The 22298-nt window shown below is 43.8% G+C and overlaps 1 protein-coding gene across 1 annotated transcript in view; it reads left to right on the top strand.

The window, feature by feature from the left end:
* Nucleotides 1–22298, top strand: part of LOC141182667 (uncharacterized) — a 43682-nt gene that overhangs the window by 8452 nt on the left and 12932 nt on the right. The window contains exons 3-6 of the mRNA XM_073660822.1: nt 1184–1333; nt 1463–1642; nt 1726–1849; nt 21065–21162. Coding sequence (XP_073516923.1) covers nt 1256–1333; nt 1463–1642; nt 1726–1849; nt 21065–21162 — 480 coding nt within the window. The 5' untranslated portion in view covers nt 1184–1255. The remainder of the gene's footprint in view (nt 1–1183; nt 1334–1462; nt 1643–1725; nt 1850–21064; nt 21163–22298) is intronic.

Genomic DNA, 22298 nt, shown 5'->3' with positions numbered 1-22298 from the left:
GAAATTTCAAGGCATAGAAAGAGTGTATAGACCTATCCAGGGGGGGAGACCATAGACGCAAACTGCTAAATAGGGAACCATATTGGATTTTTATGTTAGAAACCCGAGTACCCTTTGGATTGAATCTCAGGCAGGATCTAATGCTACAATATTAATGACTGTTTTGTTTACACCTTGGACATGGTATATCGCTAGTTTTTATATTCATTCTATATTTGAATCACAAATATTTTTGTTTTTTCTACATGTCAATGATATTAATTTTAGAGGGTAATAATAATGTGTCACTAACCTTTTTATTTCCCTTTTGTCTATGGTAATCATACTGACCTCAGAGACTAGTGAGCACATAACTATTATCTTTAATTACAACCTACCTTTATATGCTCACTAGTCCACAGTTCAGACAGACCATGATTAAGACTGCACGTCGAAACGCATAGGTCGAGACAGCTGTGATCCTTGTGTGCACTAAGACTTATTATGGTGGTAGCAGCATTTTTTAATGGCTCAATAAAAGCTATGTTTTATTTAAGTTTATAGCCTGATACACTGGATCATTCCTCTTATTTTCTGATTTTAATATCTGCTTTTTTTATGGAGTTTTTCTTGTAATATAGGAAAGCCTAAGGCCAGAAATAAACCCCATAAACACTGTACATGGAAACTTTGGTATCAAATAACTCCTGTCTTTGTGGTCTTACAAACAATCTTTTATAAATGCCTCAAACTTCTGAGTGTGAATCAGACCTGAGATCTAACGTGATAGAAAATGAAAGTCCGGTGAAGACGGGAAACATTCATATAGACGGCCTGTGGAGATGTAGTCAGTGACGGACTCTGGCCAAATACGTTTATAGAGCCATAGTTATTTCTCATGTCACGTGTAATGAATATCTCCTGCAGTATTGCTAATGCCGATTCCAGTGTCGGTAAATGAGACGAGAATTAGCAATAAGGAAGATGAGTCTATGAGAAAGGTATTCACTTGCTGACTCGAAGGAAGGAACTGCTTGTTGTCTGTGGCCTAAAACATATAGATTTTATTACTACAGTAGATGTAAAGAAGAAAGCTAAATACTGTAAAACTTAAATCTCCTCAAATGTTTCCCTTATTATCTCCAGTAATTGTATTATTACACAGGATTTTTATGACTTTACATCTGCTCAACTTCTCATTCAGGTCTCTACAATATCGGATCCTCTTAGTGAAGATCTTCTATATAAGAGAATTTTCCTTAATTACGCATCAAAGATGGATATGGACACAGACAAGATGGCGGAGATGATATTCCACCTCACCCTAGAGATCCTCTTCCGGCTTACTGGAGAGGTGAGAGATTCTGATGACGTCACATTACATCATTCTTATCTATGGGAATAACAGATGGACAGAACTGGAGAGGTGAGGACTCTGGAAATGTCTGTAGTGAGATTTATTAATGTGTCTCTCCATAATCAGGATTACACAGTAGTAAAGAAGACCTCTAGTGAGTGCTGTCAGGACCCTGTGTCTGAGGGATGGGGAAGACCCCTGAGCCCAATCATGGAGCTTCCACCTCACCCCCTGATACATGAGGACATCAATGACCAGAAGATCCTAGAACTCACCTACAAGATGATTGAGCTGCTGACTGGAGAGGTGACACTGCTGGGAATGCTGGGACATTTTATAGTAAAGCTATGAAGGGATCAGGGGGATGACTGTATCATTGTATGTGTCAGGTTCCTAGAAGATGTCAGGATGTCGCTGTCTATTTCTCCATGGAGGAGTGGGAGTATTTAGAAGGACACAAAGATCTGTACAAGGACATCATGATGGCGGTTCCCCAGCCCCTCACATCACCAGGTAATAGACAGGACTGAATACACACGGCCTATAATTATCTGTATGTAAAGAATGAATTCAGTCCCTGTATGCGTTTCCTCCAGATCTATCCAGTAAGAAGACAACACCAGAGAGATGTCCACATCCTCTTCTTCCACAGGACTGTAAACAAGAAGATCCCAATGTTCCTCAGGATCATCAGGTAGATGGAGAGAAGGTGTCATGAGATCTCCCCTATGATGTGTATACGGCTGTGAAGGTCTTGTGTTCGGTCTTGATTTATCCACCAGAATTATATGGTTTATACTTGTATAATGAGAATGGTGAAGATGGCTGGATTAGAGCTGATCGTTAGTGATGAGCGAGTGTAGTCGTTACTATTCGCTATACCCACGGATAGTACGGTATTCGGGTTGCTAGTTATATTGCGAGTATTTGTGTACTCGCTTCGCTATATTCGGATGTCCCGCCCTGCAGTTTTGGTGCCTCCTTTGCAGCCACTAAACATGCTGGGCTTCATAACCAATCACAGTAATGCCGCAGACATCTTGGTTGTGGCATTACTGTGATTGGCTGGCCACCCAGCTTCATAGGGTCTATTTAAACCCTGCTTCCGCCGCCATTTTGTGCACATTGCGTCTGGAGCCTGCATTCTATAAGCATAGGGAGAGATTGCTGAGCTGTTAGGGAGAGTGTTTAGGCCTTTTGATAAAACAAAAGCCCTTTTAAGGGCTACCTGCAATGTATACTAGTTCTGTGTTTAAAGGAGCTGCTCACTAGCTCCATAATACCACCAAAAAATAGCTCTTTTCAGAGCTGAAGGCACACAGCAAAGTCAGAGTACAAGGAGGGAGAGATTATGTGTTCTTCCAGTGTCAATTTTAAAACAGCTCTTGTCAGAGGCAAAGCAATATTTTCCAGCACACACAGAAGTAGCATTTTGTGCTGCCTTTTTTTTTAGCACCGGTCTATTTTCCCTGCTGTTTTAGGGGTCAGAGCCTACCTTCTGTCCATATTAGTCCACTTAAAAAAGCGTTCCCTTAACAAAGCAGTAGTCCAAACATTTCCTACTGCCTGCTACAAAGCATGCACCAGGCCATTTTACCCACTATTTTGGCTGTGACAGCTAGCTTGGCTTGTGCCATCAACATCTGAAAATCTGTCAACAAAACCCAAAATGCCAAAAAAGCCTGTTATGGGACGTGGACGTGGTGTTTTCAGTGGTGCGCGAGAAGGCACTCTGTCTGTGTCAGGTTAGAAGAAGCTTGATGCATCCACTATGTTCTTGGAAAAATTTCCCGGTTTGGAACGTAAACGTGTGTGGAAGCCAGAAGAGCAAGAGCAGATTCTGTCATGGATAGCAGACAAGGCCTCTACACATTTGTCAAGTAGCAACAAATCTTCCACGACCACACAGTCTACTGTGGATACACAGAAGACAGGCCCATCCAGTCCTGAAGCTGGTTCTCCTTCCTCCAACCATTATCAGTCACAGGATACATATGACCCCAAACTTGGCCACTCCGAGGATCTGTTTGGTACGTATCCTTTGGTTGGCTCTGGACTATCACCGTGCAGCATTGAAGAGGGACAAGAGAAGGTGGCGTGCGTTGATGCTCAAATATTTGAGGACCTATGGCCAGAAGAAAGCCACTTGGCGGAACGTCATTTTTAGTCTCCAGAGGTGGAGGCTAATGATGAGACACAGTTGCTATCAAGTCAGCCTACAATGTCAACTGGGAAGGAGGATTAGATGGAAGACGAGGTAGTCGATGATGAGTCCACTGATCCGACCTGGACCGTTGGCATGCATAGCCTTGACAGCAGCACAGAGGAAGATGGATAAGTAGCACCAACACAGGCACCAAGGGGTCGTGTTTGCCCAGAGTGAGAACTGGGTCAACTGTTCCCAAGAGCACCCTTGCTGTGCGCCAAGTCAGGGCAAGGGGGCGTTCAGCTGCTGTGTGGAATTTTTTTTTCTGAAAGTCCTTCAGAGAAAAACATTGTAGTCTGTAGCATCTGCCATACCAAGTTGAGCAGAGGCCAGGGCAAAGGCAACCTACATACTCACTCACCATCCAAGGCTCAAGTTCGATGCTTGAAAACCTTCTATTCGGGAGACATAAATACAAAACAAAAATCTAGGGTGAGAAGACATCAGCCCACCACCAGGATATAGCAGTACTACCGGACTAAGGCACCCTGAAGGAAAAGCCCCTCCAGAGACGGGCCGCCCTCCGGGCACCCAGTCTTTCATACTCCAGAAAACGTACCTTCACCAGGTCACCTAGGATGTTCCTCCAAACTTCATCTACACTGAGGATTTTACTCTGCATCAAAACTAAGACTTGTGTGTTCCACGTGAAATACCTGGCCACTACACTTTCTATGAATGAAATGGTTCGGTCCCTTCTCCCAAGGTCTCCGAACGCTCCATAGGCCCACCCGGCATAGAACAGAGTAGCCAGCCACGGCCAACCAATGTTAACTCCCACCCTGTTGTACACCTCTGTATTAAAGGGACAATGAAGTATGAATTGATTCATGCTTTCCAGTATGTTAGCACAAGCCTCACGGGAGTAGCGCCAAGTCAAGTCCCAGTACTTCTTGGGGATCCTGCTAGAATTTAACAAACTCAACCCAACCTCCAGATCCTGACTTGGGCAGTCCTTGAGGACCAATGGACTCTGAAAATCAGAAGGCAAGACCCTCCTATCGAGGAGTTTCCTCGGGAGGGACCTCACCTCCCACATTCCCAGACCTTACCGGTGGATCATTTTCAGAACCAGGGTAACAAAAGCGGGGAGATGCCCATGCGGTGTGCGAAGATCCATCAATCTTCCCCCTGTCTCCCATTCCTGGAAGAAAGGCTGAAACCATCCTTTGCAGGATAATACCCACGGAGGAGCCCTCTCTTTCCAGAGGTTTGCCACGTTAACTTTCAAGAAGGTGTTCACTAGGAACACCACGGAGCTCACCATATCCAACCACCCTAGTCTCCTTGTGCGGTAAGTGACCTCCCGCTTGACTAGGTTCAGTCTATTCCCCCATAACATCTGGAAGAACAGACTGTAGACCCGTGTCCAAAGAGGCTCTGGCAAGACACAGATGCTGCCTAGGTAGATTATCAAGGGGAGCAGGAAAGCTTTGCACAGGCCAACCTTTTCCCTCAGGGTCAAAGACCAACCCTTCCATTGGTCCACTCTTTGGGCGACACCTTTTGATTCTGCCTTCCCAGTTTTTCATGGGGTAATCACCCTGGCTGAATTCGGTGCCCAGAACTTTGGCGTGTTCTTGGTGTTCGGGGAGGTTGTCCGGAAGATCAAACCCCGGTTCTCTGCCTCCCAGCCAGAGACTTTCACACTTATCCTGGTTGACCTTTGACCCGGATGCCTCAGAGTAGCGCTCCACTTCTGGCATCACCACTATTGCATCCTCTTGCGAAGAAACAAAGACGGTGACATCGTCCGCATAGGCCACCCCTCAGGATAGCCTCCGGCGCCGCCCTGCCCATCCGCACCCCTGCCAACGATCCACAATCGAACCTTCTGAGAATGGGATCAACTGCAAAGGCGTAAAGCAAAGGGCTAAGAGGACAGCCCTGACGGACACCAGATCCTACCCTGAAAGGTTGTCCAATCCACCCATTTACCAGAGGGAAAGTCTCAGCCTTTGCATACAAGGTCTTAAGCCAGTCCACAAACCCTCCAGGCAGACCATACCTCAAGAGTGGACCAGAGGTACTCATGGTTAACCCTATCAAAGGCTTTTGCCTGATCCAGGGTCAGCAAGAACCCCTTCCAAAGGCCTGCCCTGCCTTGCTCCATGGCCTCTTGGACAACAAGAACAGCAGTAAAAGTGCTACTGCCAGGAACGCAACAGTGCTGAGCCTTCGAAAGGAGCCGGGGTGCAAACTTCACCAGCCTGTTGAAAAGTATCTTAGCCAAAATCTTCCTGTTCACATTGAGAAGTGCTATGGGATGCCAATTATCAATGCGTGACGGATCCTCAGCCTTCGACAAAATGATCAAAGCTGACCTCCTTAATGATCTCGGCAGAGTGCCTGAGGAGAGACACTCATTAAACACCCGAGTCAAGAGAGGGACTAAATAGTCCCTAAAGGTCCTAAAGAACTCGGATGTTAAGCCATCCAGACCTGGTGACTTTTTGGGTCTAAGCCCATCAATCACCAGTCTCGTTTCCTCTTCAACTTTGAGTACTGCACACACCTCGTGAGCAGTGATCAGGCTATTATTAGCATAACCATCCCGCAGCTGTGTCTCTTGAAACAATCACTGCATAATCTCAGAGAGGAAGCTTTGAGTGCCCAGCATGTTGGTATGGAGCCAGATTTCCCAATGGGTGTTACTACCCAGCCCACTCAATATTCTGAGGCAACAATGGGTGATGAGGGGACTTGTAATGCTATAGAGGGGACACCCAACCCAAGCTTCATGTCTGTCCAGGCTGGATGGGCTGGAGAGGAGAACGAGGAGGTGGAGGAGAAGGCAAGTCAGCGTGAGGAGAGGATGGGTACTTTTGGGGACACAGAACATTTGCCTTTTTGCATCTTGGCCCACATGGCACAGTTCATGTGTAAGTGTCTGTGGCAAGACCCTCGCGTGATTCACATTTTATCCAACAACCTATACTGCTTGGCCACCTTTCTCGATCCACGGTACAAGGAGAAATTTCCTTCTTTCCTTTTGGAGTCACCAAAGAGTTTTACAATGGAATCGTTCAAGAGGGCCGTTGTAGATCAGTTGCTGAAAACGTCACCCTCAGACAATGCTGGTGGCAGAGGTACCAGCTCTTTTCTACACTAAGGGATAATGGGGAGAGACACGAACATCAGCTCCAATGGAGGTGGAGGAAAATGTGCACAAATTGGGCTATTTTCAGTAAACCAGCACAACAGCAAGGGCTATCTGTGCCTGTAATAATGCCAAGGAGGGATAAGTTGCAGAACATGGTCAAGGGTTACTTAAGTGACCATACGTGCGTCCTTTCTGACGCTTCAGTTCCCTTTAATTATTGGGTGTCTAAACTGAACACTTGGCCCAACCTCTCCTTATATGCCTTGGAGGTGCTGGCCTGCCTGGCTGCTAGTGTGGTGTCTGAGCGTGATTTCAGTTCCACTGGGGCAATCATCACTGGTAGGCGCACACGCCTCTCCACGGAAAATGCAGAGTGGATTTACTCTTGCTTAGGACAACCTCTCCTCCGAGCGGTCCTAGACGCTGGAGTTTCCTGGCTTCACCGGACAGGAACGGATCAGATGCTCCTTACTACCACAGTAAAAATAGCTCCCCTCGGCTCTGCGTGTTTCTTGGCGAGACTTGACCATCTTGGTCTGGTCGATCTGCATGGGTTCGGGCGAGCGTGCCCGGGGAGTTGCTGGTTGGGAGGCAGGTTTCTGGAAAACAGTAGCAAGATGAGGAAATCTTCTCTCCCGGGTAGTCTCCTTAGCTCATTCCAAGAAACTGATGTCAATCCGGGTAGCTTGTGACACCAGGTCATCCAGGGTGGTAGGAATGTCCTGGCCGGCTAGCTCGTCCTTGCTCCGTCCAGAAAGACCCTCCCAGAAGGTGGACACCAGGGCCTCGTTGTTCTAGGCAAGCTCAGATGCGAGGATACGGAACTGTATGGCATACTGGCCCACGGTGAGACTCCCTTGGCGGAGACTGAGCAATGAGGAGGCAGTAGAAGTCCTTCGTCCAGGCTCATCGAAGACCTTCCGGAAGGCAGTGAGGAAAGCCGGAAGATCTGACACCAGGGGATCCCCTCTCTCCCATAAAGGGTTTAGCCATGCCAATGCTTCCCCGGTGAGGTGAGACATGATGAATGCCACCTTGGCCCGGTCAGAGGGAAACTGATGTGCCAGGAGTTCAAAGTGCAGCGTGCACTGGTTCAGAAAACCCCGACATAAGGCGGGGTCACCCCCAAAACGAGGAGGCGCAGAGAGCCGGGGTCCAGAGCTGGATGCCATGGCACCAGTAGGCTGAGGCGCCGCCAGAGCGGGTGCCGCTCAGCTTGAGGCGGACACAGGTGGGACAGACAGCGTGTCCAGGCGGGAGTTGACAGACCACAGGTAGGTCAGGATGGTTTCCTGTTGGGATCTCTGACGAGAAACCTCCTGGTACAAGTCAGCAAGGGAAGGAGCCTGGGGGCCACCGGGTTCCATGGCCCGTGCAAACTGTTACGGATCCGAGTAGTGGAACCTCTGTGCTGCGGTGCAAGGAGGGGCGTGAGTAAGTATCAACTCTCACGGCGAGGTCGCACGGCGGCTCAGTGGAGGGAGGAACCGAGCAGAGGGACCAGGTGCCACTCTGGGACCGACCATGTATGAGCAGGTGACTCCCACGGGTCAGAAGGCAGGAACTGACCGGTACAGCGGATAAGCTTCGGCTGGCAGGCTGACGGGTGGTCCGGGTAGACAAGCAGGCTGATTAGGCAGATAGTCAGGCGAGTGTTCTGGGTAGGCAAGCTGGCGGCACAACAGGTAGCTGGCTGGTTCTTCTAGGTAAGCGGGCAGGCAGGCACGGCAGGTGCTTCCAGGTAAGCGTGCTGGCAGGTAACAGGCAGGTGCTTCCAGGTAAGCGGGCAGGCAGGCACGGCAGGTAACAGGCAGGTGCTTCCAGGTAAGCAGGCGGGCAGAGCCCATAGACAGACTGGCGGACTGGACTGTAGACAGACTGTCAGGCAGAAGAGAAGTCAGGCTAGCGGACTGAGCAGAAGATCAGACTGGCAATCAGGACTGACTTGCAGAGGACCTGGGGGCTGAAGCAAAGTAAGAATCACAAAGCAACAACCTTGCACGGGCACCTCCATATTGGAGGAGGTGCCTCTTATAGGGAAAGCCCTCCGGTGATTGGCCGGGGACTTTTTAGGACGGTGCGCGCGGCCCCTTTAAGAGGGAGGGAGCGCGCGCGCGCCCTAAGCACAGAGCCAGGGAAGCTGCGTGCACCAGCAGCAGCTGCAGGGAGGCCGGAAGACGCTGGAGCAGGATCGAGGCGGTAAGGGGGACGGCGTCTCTGCCTGGCAGGGGGGAGAGACGCCGATGCTACATGAGGGCGCTACAATATATGGGGGAACTACACTGTATGGGGGCACAATGTGTGGGCATTAAACTGACAGATTTGCAATTCTCCAGAAAAAGCCTGACGTGGATGTTACAAAATAGTCACTGCAGCCGTCTACAATGGGGTTACTTTTGGGGGTTTTCTGCTGTTCTGACACATTCAGGGCTCCGCAAATGTCGCCCGCAAACTATTCTAGCAAAATCTGTGCTCCAAAAGCCAAATAGCGCTCCTTCCTTCTCAGCCCTGACATGTGGCCTAAAAGACATATGGAGCTCACCGTGTTCGGAAGAAATTGTGCGATAAATTATGGGGTCCATTTTCACCTATTAACCCTTGTGTACCTGAAAATTTGCAGCAAATACTATAATTATATTTTTACCACTAAAATGTCATTTCCATGTTTCAGTGTTCTAAAATTCTGTGAGGCACCTATGACTTCAAAACACTCACTACACCCCTAGATTAATTCCTTAGGCAGTAAATTTTCAAATATGTGGTCACCTCAGGGGGTTTCTGCTGCTTTCGCATGTCAGGGGCTCTCCAAATGCGACGTGGCATTCACAATTTATTCCAGATAAATAGCACTCTTTCCTTTCCTAGCCCTGCCATGTCCCCAAACAGAAGTTTTTGACCACATATGCGGTATCATCGCGTTCGGAATAAATTATGTAACAAATTATGGGATCCATTTTCAACTATATTATCCATCGTGAAAATTACAGATTTGGGGCTAAAACAATATTTTCGTGAAAAAAAATAAAATTTTCCATATGACGACCTAATGTTATCAAATTATGTGTAGTATCTGTGTGTTCAAAATGCTCACTGTACCCATGGATAAAATCCTTGAGGGGTGTAGTTTCCAAAATGGGGTCACTTGTTGGGCTTTTCCACTGTTTAGGCACATCAGGGGCTCTCCAAACGCAAAATGACACCCGCAGACTATTCCATCAAAGTCTGCGTTCCAAAACGTCACTCCTTCCTTTCTGAGCCCTGCCATGCACCCAAACAATAGTTTTCCTCTATATAGGTAGTATCCGCGTACTCGAGAGATTGAACAACAAATTTTGGGCTTCAATCTCTTCTGTTACCCTTGTGAAAACAAAGAAATTTGGGGCTAAAATTACATTTTTGTTGAAATAGTTGAATTTTTTATCATCACTGCTCTACGCTCTGAACTTGGGGGTTCAATGTGATCATGTGATCACCACATATCTAGATACATTCCATGAGGGGTGTAGTTTCCAAAATGGGGGGACTTATAGGGGGGTTTCCACTATTTTTAGTCACATCAAGGGCTCTCCAAACCCAACATGGTGTCCGGTCTTATTTATAGCCATTTTTGCTTTCAAAAAGTCAAACAATGCTCCTTCCCTTCTGAACCCTGCCGTGCGCCTAAACAGTGGTTTTCCCCCACACATGGGATATCTGCATGCTCAGCAGAAATTGCACAACACATTTTGTGGTCCATTTTCTATTATTAGCCTTGTGAAAATAAAAAAAAAATTGGGTCTGAAGTAAAATTTATGTGAAAAAAGTTAAATGTTTATTTTTTCCTTCCACGTTGCTTCAGTTCCTGTGAAGCATGTGACATAACTCTGATTTAAGGGCATAAGAATTCAAAGTTTGAAAATTGCAAAATTTTCACCAAATTTCCATTTTTTTTACAAATAAATGTAAGTCATATCGAATAAATTTTACCACTATCGTGAAGTACAATATGTCACTAAAAACAATCTTTGAATTAGTAGGATCCGTTGAAGCGTTCCAGAGATATTGCCTCATAAAGTGACACTGGTCAGAATTGTAAAATTTGGCTTGGTCAATAAGGTCAAAATTGGCTCTAAGGGGTTAAACAACTCTCTTTAGTGCGATCATACAACATACAAGCCTCTGCTTGCTCAGATAGTACACAGCACTACAGTAGTACAGTGCATTATCACTGCTTGTCATGTAATACTAACGGCCCCATACACATGAGTTAAGTGTTGGCTGAACGGTCATTGGCAGACGGCTATCTCTCCTGACTCCCCCATACACACAAATATTCCAGCTTTCCTGTGATCTGTATGAGGGTCGCCTCCAGACTCCTCTAGCGGAGGATTATCTACAGGAAGAACAAACTGATTAGCCTCTGAAATTCAAGATGCCAGATCCTACTCTGCCCTGACATTATCTGTCGGGAGGCCTCCAAATTCATTATATAGTCAACCAAACCCCCGAAATCAGTGCTTTCATTCAACCTCAGTCTAATGTGCTTATATTTGACCACATACATTAAATGGGTACTGCCAAATTACATAGACATCCAAAAAAGACAGAGCGTATACAGTGCTGGCCAAAAGTATTAGCACCCCTGCAATTCTGTCAGATAATACTCCGTTTCTTCCTGAAAGTGATTGCAATCACAAATTCTTTGGTATTATTCTCTTCATTTAATTTGCTTGCAAGGAAAAAACACAAAAGAGAATGAAGCAAAAATCAAATCATTGATCATTTCACACAAAACTCCAAAAAAGGGCCGGACAAAAGCATTGGCACCCTCAGCCTAATACTTGGTTGCACAACCTTTAGCCAAAATAACTGCGAACAACCGCTTCCGGTAACCATCAATGAGTTTCTTACAATGCTCTGCTGGAATTGTAGACCATTCTTCTTTGGCAAACTGCTCCAGGTCCCTGATATTTGAAGGGTGCCTTCTCCAAACTGCCATTTTGAGATCTCTCCACAGGTGTTCTATGGGTTTTAGGTCTGGACTCATTGCTAGCCACCTTAGAAGTCTCCAGTGCTTTCTCTCAAACCATTTTATAGTGCTTTTGGAAGTGTGTTTTGGGTCATTGTCCTGCTGGAAGACCCATGACCTCTGAGGGAGACCCAGCTTTCTCACACTGGGCCCTACATTATGCTGCAAAATTTGTTGGTAGTCTTCAGACTTCATAATGCCATGCACACGGTCAAGCAGTCCAGTGCCAGAGGCAGCAAAGCAACCCCAAAACATCAGGGAACCTCCGCCATGTTTGACTGTAGGGACCGTGTTCTTTTCTTTGAATGCCTCTTTTTTTTTTTTCCTGTATACTCTATGTTGATGCTTTTTCCCAAAAAGCTCTACTTTTCTCTCATCTGACCAGAGAACATTCTTCCAAAACGTTTTAGGCTTTCTCAGGTAAGTTTTGGCAAACTCCAGCCTGGCTTTTTTATGTCTCGGGGTAAGAAATGGGGTCTTCCTGGGTATCCTACCATACAGTCCCTTTTCATTCAGATTTCGACGGATAGTACGGGCTGACACTGTTGTACCCTCGGACTGCAGGGCAGCTTGAACTTGTTTGGATGTTAGTCGAGGTTCTTTATCCACCATCCGCACAATCTTGCGTTGAAATCTCTCGTCAATTTTTCTTTTCCGTCCACATCTAGGGAGGTTAGCCACAGCGCCATGGGCTTTAAACTTCTTGATGACACTGCGCACTGAAGACACAGGAACATTCAGGTCTTTGGAGATGGACTTGTAGCCTTGACATTGCTCATGCTTCCTCACAATTTAGTTTCTCAAGTCCTCAGACAGTCCTTTGGTCTTCTTTCTTTTCTCCATGCTCAATGTGGTACACACAAGGACACAGGACAGAGGTTGAGTCAACTTTAATCCATGTTAACTGGCTGCAAGTGTGATTTAGTTATTACCAACACCTGTTAAGTGCCACAGGTAAGTTACAGATGCTGTTAATTACACGAATTAGAGAAGCATCACATGATTTTTCAAAGGGTGCCAATACTTTTGTCCACCCCCTTTTTTAGGTTTGGTGTGGAATTATATCCAATTTGGCTTTAGGACAATTCTTTTTGTTTTTTTTTTCATTGAAGACAAATTAAATGAAGAGAATAATACCCAAAAATTTGTGATTGCAATCATTTTCAGGAAGAAACTGAGTATTATCTGACCGAATTGCAGGGGTGCCAATACTTTTGGCCAGCACTGTATAAACCCAATAGAGTAAAACGTAAATTTTTATTAATAGAATTTTACAAAGACAAAAATATATTAAAATTCAAGAGGAGGGGATACAAGACAGAGTGACACCTCACCCAGTATAAATTAGAAATGGTACCCCTGTGTATGTCACAATTACAAACATTTATGTGATATAAAAATAATAAAAAATTATATTGTAGCCACCAAGTGGATAGTATATAACATGTGGTTCTATTACAACATACTCCTAGTGCAATGAAATATATAAAAATTAATCAGACCCACAATGGTACCAGTTCAATAGATCATGCACTACTAGAGTAGTTTAAGTAACAAAAAATCAGAATTAAATCTATAAGGAATATGTATATATTAATAAGTAAATGCTTATAATACAGCGTATAAATAAATGCATAAACTGCCTTGCGTGCAATAGACATACCAGCTAAAAAGCTGAAGGGGTTAAAAGAACTACCATATAAAAATATAAGAGCATAGATACATGTATAGGATTAGTACCTAGGATAGTTGCAGCCACTGGCTAGGCGGAAGCCCCCACGCGCGTTTTGCACCTGCTTCTTCCTGTGGGCGTGTGTTTTAGTCTGTGTTTGGAGTCGTGTTAATAGACTTTTGTATATTGCAGGCCCAGACACCATTATTAGGCATTTAAGTATCGTAGTAACTAGGCAGCCCCATACTATTGAGTACTTGGGGGAGGAGGGACATTCAGCGGAACTCTGTCAAACATTCTTAGATGCCATGTTTGCATTTGACAGCAGCAAGTGGTTAAACTGCCAGGGTTGGTGTAGCAGTCGTACCTGTGCCATCCCTGCGGTGTACATCTGTTCTGGTGCTCAAAAGACTTAATTTCTTTTAAAACAAATGTTTAACATGTGTCTTGTGCTTTTTGCATGTTTTTTTCTTATTACAAGAATTGGAAATGTATGTGAAAACGAGATGATACCAAGGGGATTAAGGCTAAAAAAATGGCCACAGCCCTGTATGATGAGACAGATTGTTCATTGAAGTTGATGGGTTAATCCTGAAACATGAGGAGCTGGAACTTACTTTTTATTTCTGTTTTTGTATCCAATCCTCATTGGAAAAATTTGTGCACAACGAGGATTTGACTAGCAATAATGACAAACTGAAAGCTAATTTAGCGAAGATGGAAGATTTTATTATGAACATCCACAAAATACATCTACTAGCATGGCAAAAAACGGAGGAAGGGGGGCCACAAACACAAGTGGAAACATATATACCACCCGGAACAGAAACCACCTTTATTAGAGCTACTGATTTGGAATTTGTCCAGTTTTGTGTTATCAGAGGAACAATTATCACTTTTAGCGAAAGGCCTAAGTTTTGCCCCTACCAATGATTTTGATGTATTTAGAGCAATTTTGGATGTTAATAGACTGGCGCGGAAATGTCATTGTGATAGCTCTGATAATGATGATGAAAATATTAGGCTATGTGCCCACGATGCAGAAATGCTCAGGATTTTTTCCTGAGCGTTTCTGCATCTCCCTGGCAGAAAAAAACGCATGCAGATTGCAAAAGTGGATTGTACATGCGGATTGTTCATGCGTTTTTCCTGCCAGGGACATGCGGAAATGAAGCGTTCTTCACATGCATTTCCGCATGCGGATTGACAAGCTCTTTCCTGGCGATTTTAGCATCACTTGGAAAGTGCTTGACAACTAGGTCACACTATATAAATCCTTGCAAACAGCATGGATTTATATAGTGTGACCTTTAGAATGGTTAAAAATAAAAAAATAAACCTATACTTGCCTTCCGATGGCACGGGGTGTGTAGCTGCGCTCGTTCCTGGCTGCCGGCACATCGCGATTCCCTGTACTGAAAGACCTGCCGTCACATGACTGTGATGTCAGCGCAGGTCCTACAGTCCAACACGATCTGTCGGCAAAGGGGAAGGAGCGTAGCGCGGGCCGCCATAAGGTAAATATAATTTTTATTTTTTATTTTATTCTTTTTTTTTTACAGTTTCTATGGTAGCTGGGTGTGGAGGAGACTCTCCTCTCCTCTACACCCGGGTACCATACGCACATTAGAACGTGCCAATTACGCAAATACAGATGCAGTCTTGTGGAATTGGCGCGTTCTAATGCAAGTCAATGGCGGCGAAAACGCAGCGCTTCCGCAAAATAATTGGTAGGGCTGCGTTTTTTTCCACACTGATAATCCGCAGCGGAAATTTCCGCAGCATGTGCACAGCACATGCGGATTATCATTGGGGAACATTGATGCCCTTCTACCATGCGTTTTTAATGCGTTTCCGCAGCTGCAAAAACGCTGCGGAAATGCATTAAAAACGCATCGTGGGCACACAGCCTTACTGATGTTGCAACAGTTAATTCTGATATTACTCCTAACAAATCTTTTTCAGAACAAAAGGTGTTATTACAATTGAAATCATTGGAGAGGGAATCTATGAAGTCTGATTCCTCTCTGAATAGTCTGTTTCATAGGGGAAATCCATCCTTTAATCCACTTCAATCATGTTCCATGGTTTTAGACCAGTTCAGGATCTTATTGAAAAGGATTTGGTTTCTCTAAACAAATGAAATCACTCATAAAGGAAATAAAAATAACAATCTAACTAGAAAAGAAAAAATTGCCCTGAGGGAACTCAAAACTAATATGAATTTGACAGTGCGACAAGCAGACAAGTGGGGCACAATAGTGGTATTACATTCTATTTAGCTCAAGCTCAATTTGATTGATTGAAGAAACAAGAAACACTGATGTGTATTTGGAACTAACCAGAGACCCCACCAATGATTTCAATATGGAATTATATAGATTACTACAAGAAGGTTTGAGTACAGGAGCCTTGGATAAAAAAACTGGCGGAACAGCTTTATGTGGAACAACCTTTCATACCTATATATCATTAATTTCCTAAGATCCACAAAAACATATTTCCACCACCACTCAGACCAATAGTAGCGGGCTTAGGTTCTACGGGACTCGGGAGAGAGACTGGGTGTGTGGATAGATTTCTATCTTCAACCACTAGTGCAAGAAATTCCCAGCTACATTAGGGACTCTAAATTTGTGGTTACTGTATTTGAACATTTTTTTATAGCAAGAAAATTGGCTATCATGCGATGTTATACACACGTGGTCAAAATTGTTGGTACCCCTCGTTTAATGAAAGAAAACCCACAATGGTCACAGAAATAACTTGAATTTGACAAAAGTAATAATAAATTGAAAATCTATGAAAATGAAGCCTGGAGGCCTGGACAGAAATGATGGTACCTCTGAAAATATTGTGACAAAAGAGACATGTTAAATTAAGTTGTGTCCACTAATTAGCATCACAGGTGTCTACAATCTTGTAATCAGTCAGTGGGCCTGTATATAGGGCTACAGATACTCACTGTGCTGTTTGGTGACATGCTGTGCACCACACTCAACATGGACTAGAGGAAGCAAAGGAAAGAGTTGACAAGCAAAGGAAAATTGATGACAAATCAAAGAGACGGATTATACAAATGGTAACAAAAGAGCCCAGGATAACTTTTAAAAAGAGATTAAAGGTGAACTTCAAACTCAAAGAACATCAGTGTCAGATCGGACCATCCGTCGTTGTTTTATCCAAAGTGGACTTCATGGGAGACGACCAAGGAGAACACCATTGTTGAAAAAAAAATCATAAAAAAGCCAGACTGGAATTTGCCAAACTACATGTTGACAAGTCACAAAGCTTCTGGGAGAATGTCCTATGGACAGATGAGACAAAAATGGAAGTTTTTGGCAAGGCACATCAGCTCTATGTTCACAGATGTAAAAATGAAGCATATCAAGAAAAGAACACTGTCCCTACTGTGAAACATGTAGGAGGCTCTGTTATGTTCTGGGGCTGCTTTGCTGCATCTGGCACAGGGTGTCTTGAATCTGTGCAGGGTACAATGAAATCTCAAGACTATGAAAAATATTTAGATTTGAGAGTACTCAGTGGTTGATACCATCTTTTCAGTTAGCCATTAAAAGGTAACAAATTGCAAGCTTTCGAGACTACTCCGGTCTCTTCATCAGGCATATTATACCACAAAATCTGAAAAGTCACATATTTATACACAATAAGACATACAAAAAATGCAATAGGTAAGACAGGTGATGAAAAGCAGAGTTATTATGGAAGATATAAACAGATCTATTAACTGCTAAATATTTTAGCAGTTAATAGATAAGGAGTGTGAAGGTTTTATTGTCCTGTGACTAGGTCCAGTGTAGTGATGGCCTCACTTTCAGATCAGCAATGAATGTGTCGCATGGATTTATGTCTTTCTACATCAACTAAGGAATTTGCTCCTCAGACTTGTGAGGTCATCGCTACACTGGACCTAGTCACAGGACAATAAAACCTTCACACTCCTTATCTATTAACTGCTAACATATTTATAGCCAGAACTGTTTATCTCTTCCATAATAACTATGCTTTTCATCACCTGCCTTACCTATTGCATTTTTTGTATGTCTTATTGTGTATAAATATGTGACTTTTCAGATTTTGTGGTATACTATGCCTGATGAAGGGACCCGAGTAGTCTCAAAAGCTTGCAATTTGTTACCATCTTTTCAGTTAGCCATTAAAAGGTATCAACCATTGAGGACTCTCAAATCTAAATATTTTTCTATCTACTGGCCAACACGGTACAAGAATATATATTTTCCCTATATCAAGACTATGAAGGGATTTTAGAGAGAAATGTGCTGCCCAGTGTCAGAAAGCTTGTTCTCAGTTGCAAGTCATCGGTCTTGCAACAGGATAATGACCCATATCACACAGCTAAAAACACCCAGGAATGGCTAAGAGGAAAACAGTGGACTATTCTGAAGTGGCCTTCTATGAGCCCTGACCTTAATCCTATTGCGCATCTTTGGAAAGAACTGAAACATGCTGCCTGGAAAAGGCAACCTTCAAACATGAGACAACTGGAGCAGTTTGCTCATGAGGAGTGGGCCAAAATACCTGTCGAGAGGTGCAGGAGTCTCATTGACAGTTACAGGAATCGTTTGATTGCAGTGATTGCCTCAAAAGGTTGTTCAACAAAATATTAAGTTAAGAAGAACCATCATTTCTGTCCAGGCCTATTTCATCAGTTTATTTTTTTTAAAATTCTGTGGAAACAGTGTTGAAAAGAAAATCCTGACTTTAATTTGTTCATTTTCAGAGAGTTTTAATTTATTACTTTTGTCAGATTCAAGGTATTTCTGTGACAATTGTGGGTTTTTCTTTCATTAACCCCTTCATGACCAGTCCATAAGGTCATGTGAGTGCTTATTTTTTGGGGGACGAGTTTTACTTTTAAACGTCATTACTAGTTTGACCCTATCGTGTACTGGAAAACGGGGAAAAAAATTCCAAGTGCGGTGAAATTGCAAAAAAATGCAATTCCACTGTTGTTTTTTTTCTTTCCACGTTCATTGAGTGCTAAAACTGACCTGCCATTATTATTCCCCAGGTCATTATGAGTTCGTAGACACCAAACATGTACAGGTTCTTTTTTATTTAAGTGGTGAAAAAAAATTCCAGAAAAAAATGGCGCAATTTTCCGAGACCCTCAGCGTCTCCATTTTTTGGGGATCTGGGGCCGGGCGAGGGCTTATTTTTTGCCTGATGTTTTTATTGATACCATTTTGGGGTAAATCCGATGTTTTGATCGCCCATAATTGCATTTTATTGCAATGTTGCGGCGACCAAAAAAATGTAATTCTGGCATTTGGAATTTTTTTCTTGTTACGCCATTTACTGATCGGATTAATTATTTTTTTGGTAACTTCTGAACGGGCGATACCAAATATGTGTGTGGGGGGGGGGTATTTTTTATTTTATTTTGTATGGGGCAAAAGGGGGGTGATTTAAAGTTTTATATTTTTTACATTTTTTAATATTTTTAAAAACATTTTTTTCACACTTTTTGCTTGCTTCTATAGTCTCCATAGGAGACTAGAAGCAGCCACTGTCTGATTGCCTTTGCTACATAGAGGCGATGAGCAGATCACCTCTATGTAGCAGAAATGCTCCTGTGCTATTAGCGCTGACCACTAGGTGGCGCCCATAGCAATCTTTTCATGACAACCACTGGGGTCTGCTGCAGATCCCGGATTGGCATGCCCACCCATCAGTGACCCGCGATTACATGACGGGGTCACCTATGGGCGGGGTAAGTGGCACACTTCCGGTGCGGCCCTCTTCAATGCTGCTGTCAGAGATTGACAGCGGCATTTAAGTGGTTAACAGCCGTGGGTGGATCGCGATTCCACCCGAGGCTGTTGCGGGCACATGTCAGCTGTAAGAATCAGCTGAAATGTGCCCGGTTCAGTGCGAGCTCAGCGCCGAAGCCTGTGCTGAACCGGGGGTGATGGCTTGGGGCGTACTAATATGCTCCAGGCCAGTAAAGGGTTAAACGAGGGGTATTAACAATTTTGACCACATGTGTACCTCTATATTCAACCACACAGTGTAGCATTAACTAGCCTGAGCTATCACTTGGATACCTATAGCACGTATACAATAGAAATAAAAGATTTCATTATCATGTCAGATAAATTTCTTCTGAATCATAATTATTTCCGCTTTGACAATATATATATATATTTTTTTTTTACAAAGGAGGGGAGTAAGTATGGGCAGCAAATTTTCATAGTCATTGGATTAATGTCCAAATGGGAGGAGCAATACATTTACCATGAGAGCAATATTTACAGACCAAAAAATCATATGGTACGGTCGATTTATCGACGACCTCCTCCTGATGTTGGGTGGCACAGAAAATCTCAACAACAATGATTTCAATTTGAGATTCACACTTTGTTTTGAAACCCCATAAAACACTGTACATGGAAATTGTGGTATCAAATAACTCCTGTCTTTGTGGTCTTACAAACAAGCTTTTATAAATGCCTCAAACTTCTAAGTGTGAATCAGACCTGAGATCTAACATGATAGAGGATGACAGTCCGGTGAAGACGGGAAACATATAGACGGCCGGTGGTGATGTAGTCAGTGACGGACTCTGGCCAAATACGTTTATAGAGCCGTAGTGGAAGATGAAGATTTCGTCTTCATCATAAAGTAGTTATTTCTCATGTCACGTGTAATGAATATCTCCTGCAGTATTGCTAATGCCGATTCCAGTGTCTGTAAATGAGACGAGAATTAGCTTTATGGAAGATGAGTCTATGAGAAAGGTATTCACTGGCAGATTCTGAGGAAGAAACTGCTTGTTGTCTGTGGCCTAAAATATATAGGTTTTATTACTAGATGTAAAGAAGAAAACTAAATACTGTAAAACCTAAATCTCCTCAAATGTTTCCCTTATTATCTCCAGTAATTGTATTATTACACAAGATTTTTATGATGTTACATCGGCTCATCATCTTCTCATTCAGGTCTCTACAATATCAGATCCTCTCAGTGAAGATCTTCTATATAAGAGAATTTTCCTGAATTACGCATCAAAGATGGATATGGACACAGACAAGATGGTGGAGAGGATATTACACCTCACCCTAGAGATCCTCTTCCGGCTTACTGGAGAGGTGAGAGATTCTGATGACGTCACATTACATCATTCTTATCTATGGGAATAACAGATGGACAGAACTGGAGAGGTGAGGACTCTGGAAATGTCTGTAGTGAGATTTATTAATGAGTTTCTCCATTACCAGGATTACATAGTAGTGAAGAAGACCTCTAGTGAGCGCTGTCAGGACCCTGTGTCTGAGGGACGGGGAAGACCCCTGAGCCTAATCACGGGGCCTCCACCTCACCCCCTGATACATGAGGACATCAATGACCAGAAGATCCTAGATCTCACCTACAAGATGATTGAGCTGCTGACTGGAGAGGTGACACTGCTAGGAATGAGGAATGCTGGGACATTTTAAAGTAAAGCTATGAAAGGATTGGAGGGATAACTCTATCATTGTATGTGTCAGGTTCCTATAAGGTGTCAGGATGTCGCTGTCTATTTCTCCATGGAGGAGTGGGAGTATTTAGAAGGACACAAAGATCTGTATAAGGACGTTATGATGGAGGTTCCCCAGCCCCTCACATCACCAGGTAACAGACAGGACTGAATACACACGACCTATAATTATCTGTATGTAAAGAATTAATTCAGTCCCTGTATGTGCTTCCTTTAGATCTATCCAGTAAGAGGACAACACCAGAGAGATGTCCCCGTCCTCTTCTTCCACAGGACTGTAAACAAGAAGCCCCCAATATTCCTCAGGATCATCAGGTAGATGGAGAGAAGGTGTCATGAGATCTCTCCTGTGATGTGTAGACGACTGTGAAGGTCTTGTGTTCGGTCTTATTTTATCCACTAGAATTATATGGTTTATACTTGTATAATGAGAATGGTGGCGATGGCAGGATTAGAGCTGATCATTAGTGATGAGTGAGTGTATCGTTGCCATTCGCTATTCGCACGGATAGTACGGTATTCGGGTTTCTCATTATATTGCTAGTATTTGTGTACTCGCTTCGCTATATTCGAATGTCCCGCCCTGCAGTTTTGGCGCCTCCTTTGCAGCCACTAAACATGCTGGGCTTCATAACCAATCACAGTAATGCCGCAGACATCTTGATTGTGGCATTACTGTGATTGGCTGGCCGCCCAGCGTCATAGGGTCTATTTAAGCCCTGCCGCCGCCATTTTGTGCACATTGCGTCTGGAGCCTGCATTCTATAAGCATAGGAAGAGATCGCTGAGCTGCTAGGGAGAGTGTTTAGGCCTCTTGATAAAACAAAAGCCCTTTTAAGGGCTACCTGCAATGTAAACTAGTTCTGTGTTTAAAGGAGCCGCTCACTAGCTCCATAATACCACCAAAAATAGCTCTTTTCAGAGCTGAAGGCACACAACGAAGTCAGAGTACAAGGAGGGAGAGATTGTGTATTAGGTAGGGAGTGTATTAGGTAGTGTTCTTCCAGCGTCCATATTAAAACAGCTCTTGTCAGAGGAAAGCAATATTTTTCCAGTACACACAGAAGTAGCTTTTTGTGCTGCCTTTCTTTTTTTTTTTTTTTTTTTTACCACCGGTCTATTTTCCCTGCTGTTTTAGGGGTCAGAGCCTGCCTTCTGTCCATATTGGTCCACTTAAAAAAGTGTTTTGTGCCCTACACTAAGCAGTAGTCCAAACATTTCCTACTGCCTGCTACAAAGCACGCACCAGGCCACTTTAACCACTATTTTGGCTGTGACAGCTAGCTTGACTTGTGCCATCAACATCTGAAAATCTGTCAACAAAGCCCAAAATGCCAAAAAAGACTGTTGTTAAGGGACGTGTCAGTGGTGCGCAAGAAGGCACTCAGTCTGTGTCAGGTCAGAAGAATCTTGATGCATCCACTATGTTCCTGGAAAAATTTCCCGGTCTG

Source organism: Phyllobates terribilis, unplaced genomic scaffold (genome assembly GCF_046119375.1).
Source record: "Phyllobates terribilis strain yellow unplaced genomic scaffold, ASM4611937v1 Scaffold_35__1_contigs__length_13245226, whole genome shotgun sequence".
Classification (NCBI taxonomy): Eukaryota; Metazoa; Chordata; class Amphibia; order Anura; family Dendrobatidae; genus Phyllobates; species Phyllobates terribilis.
This window is presented reverse-complemented; position numbering and strand designations above follow the sequence as displayed.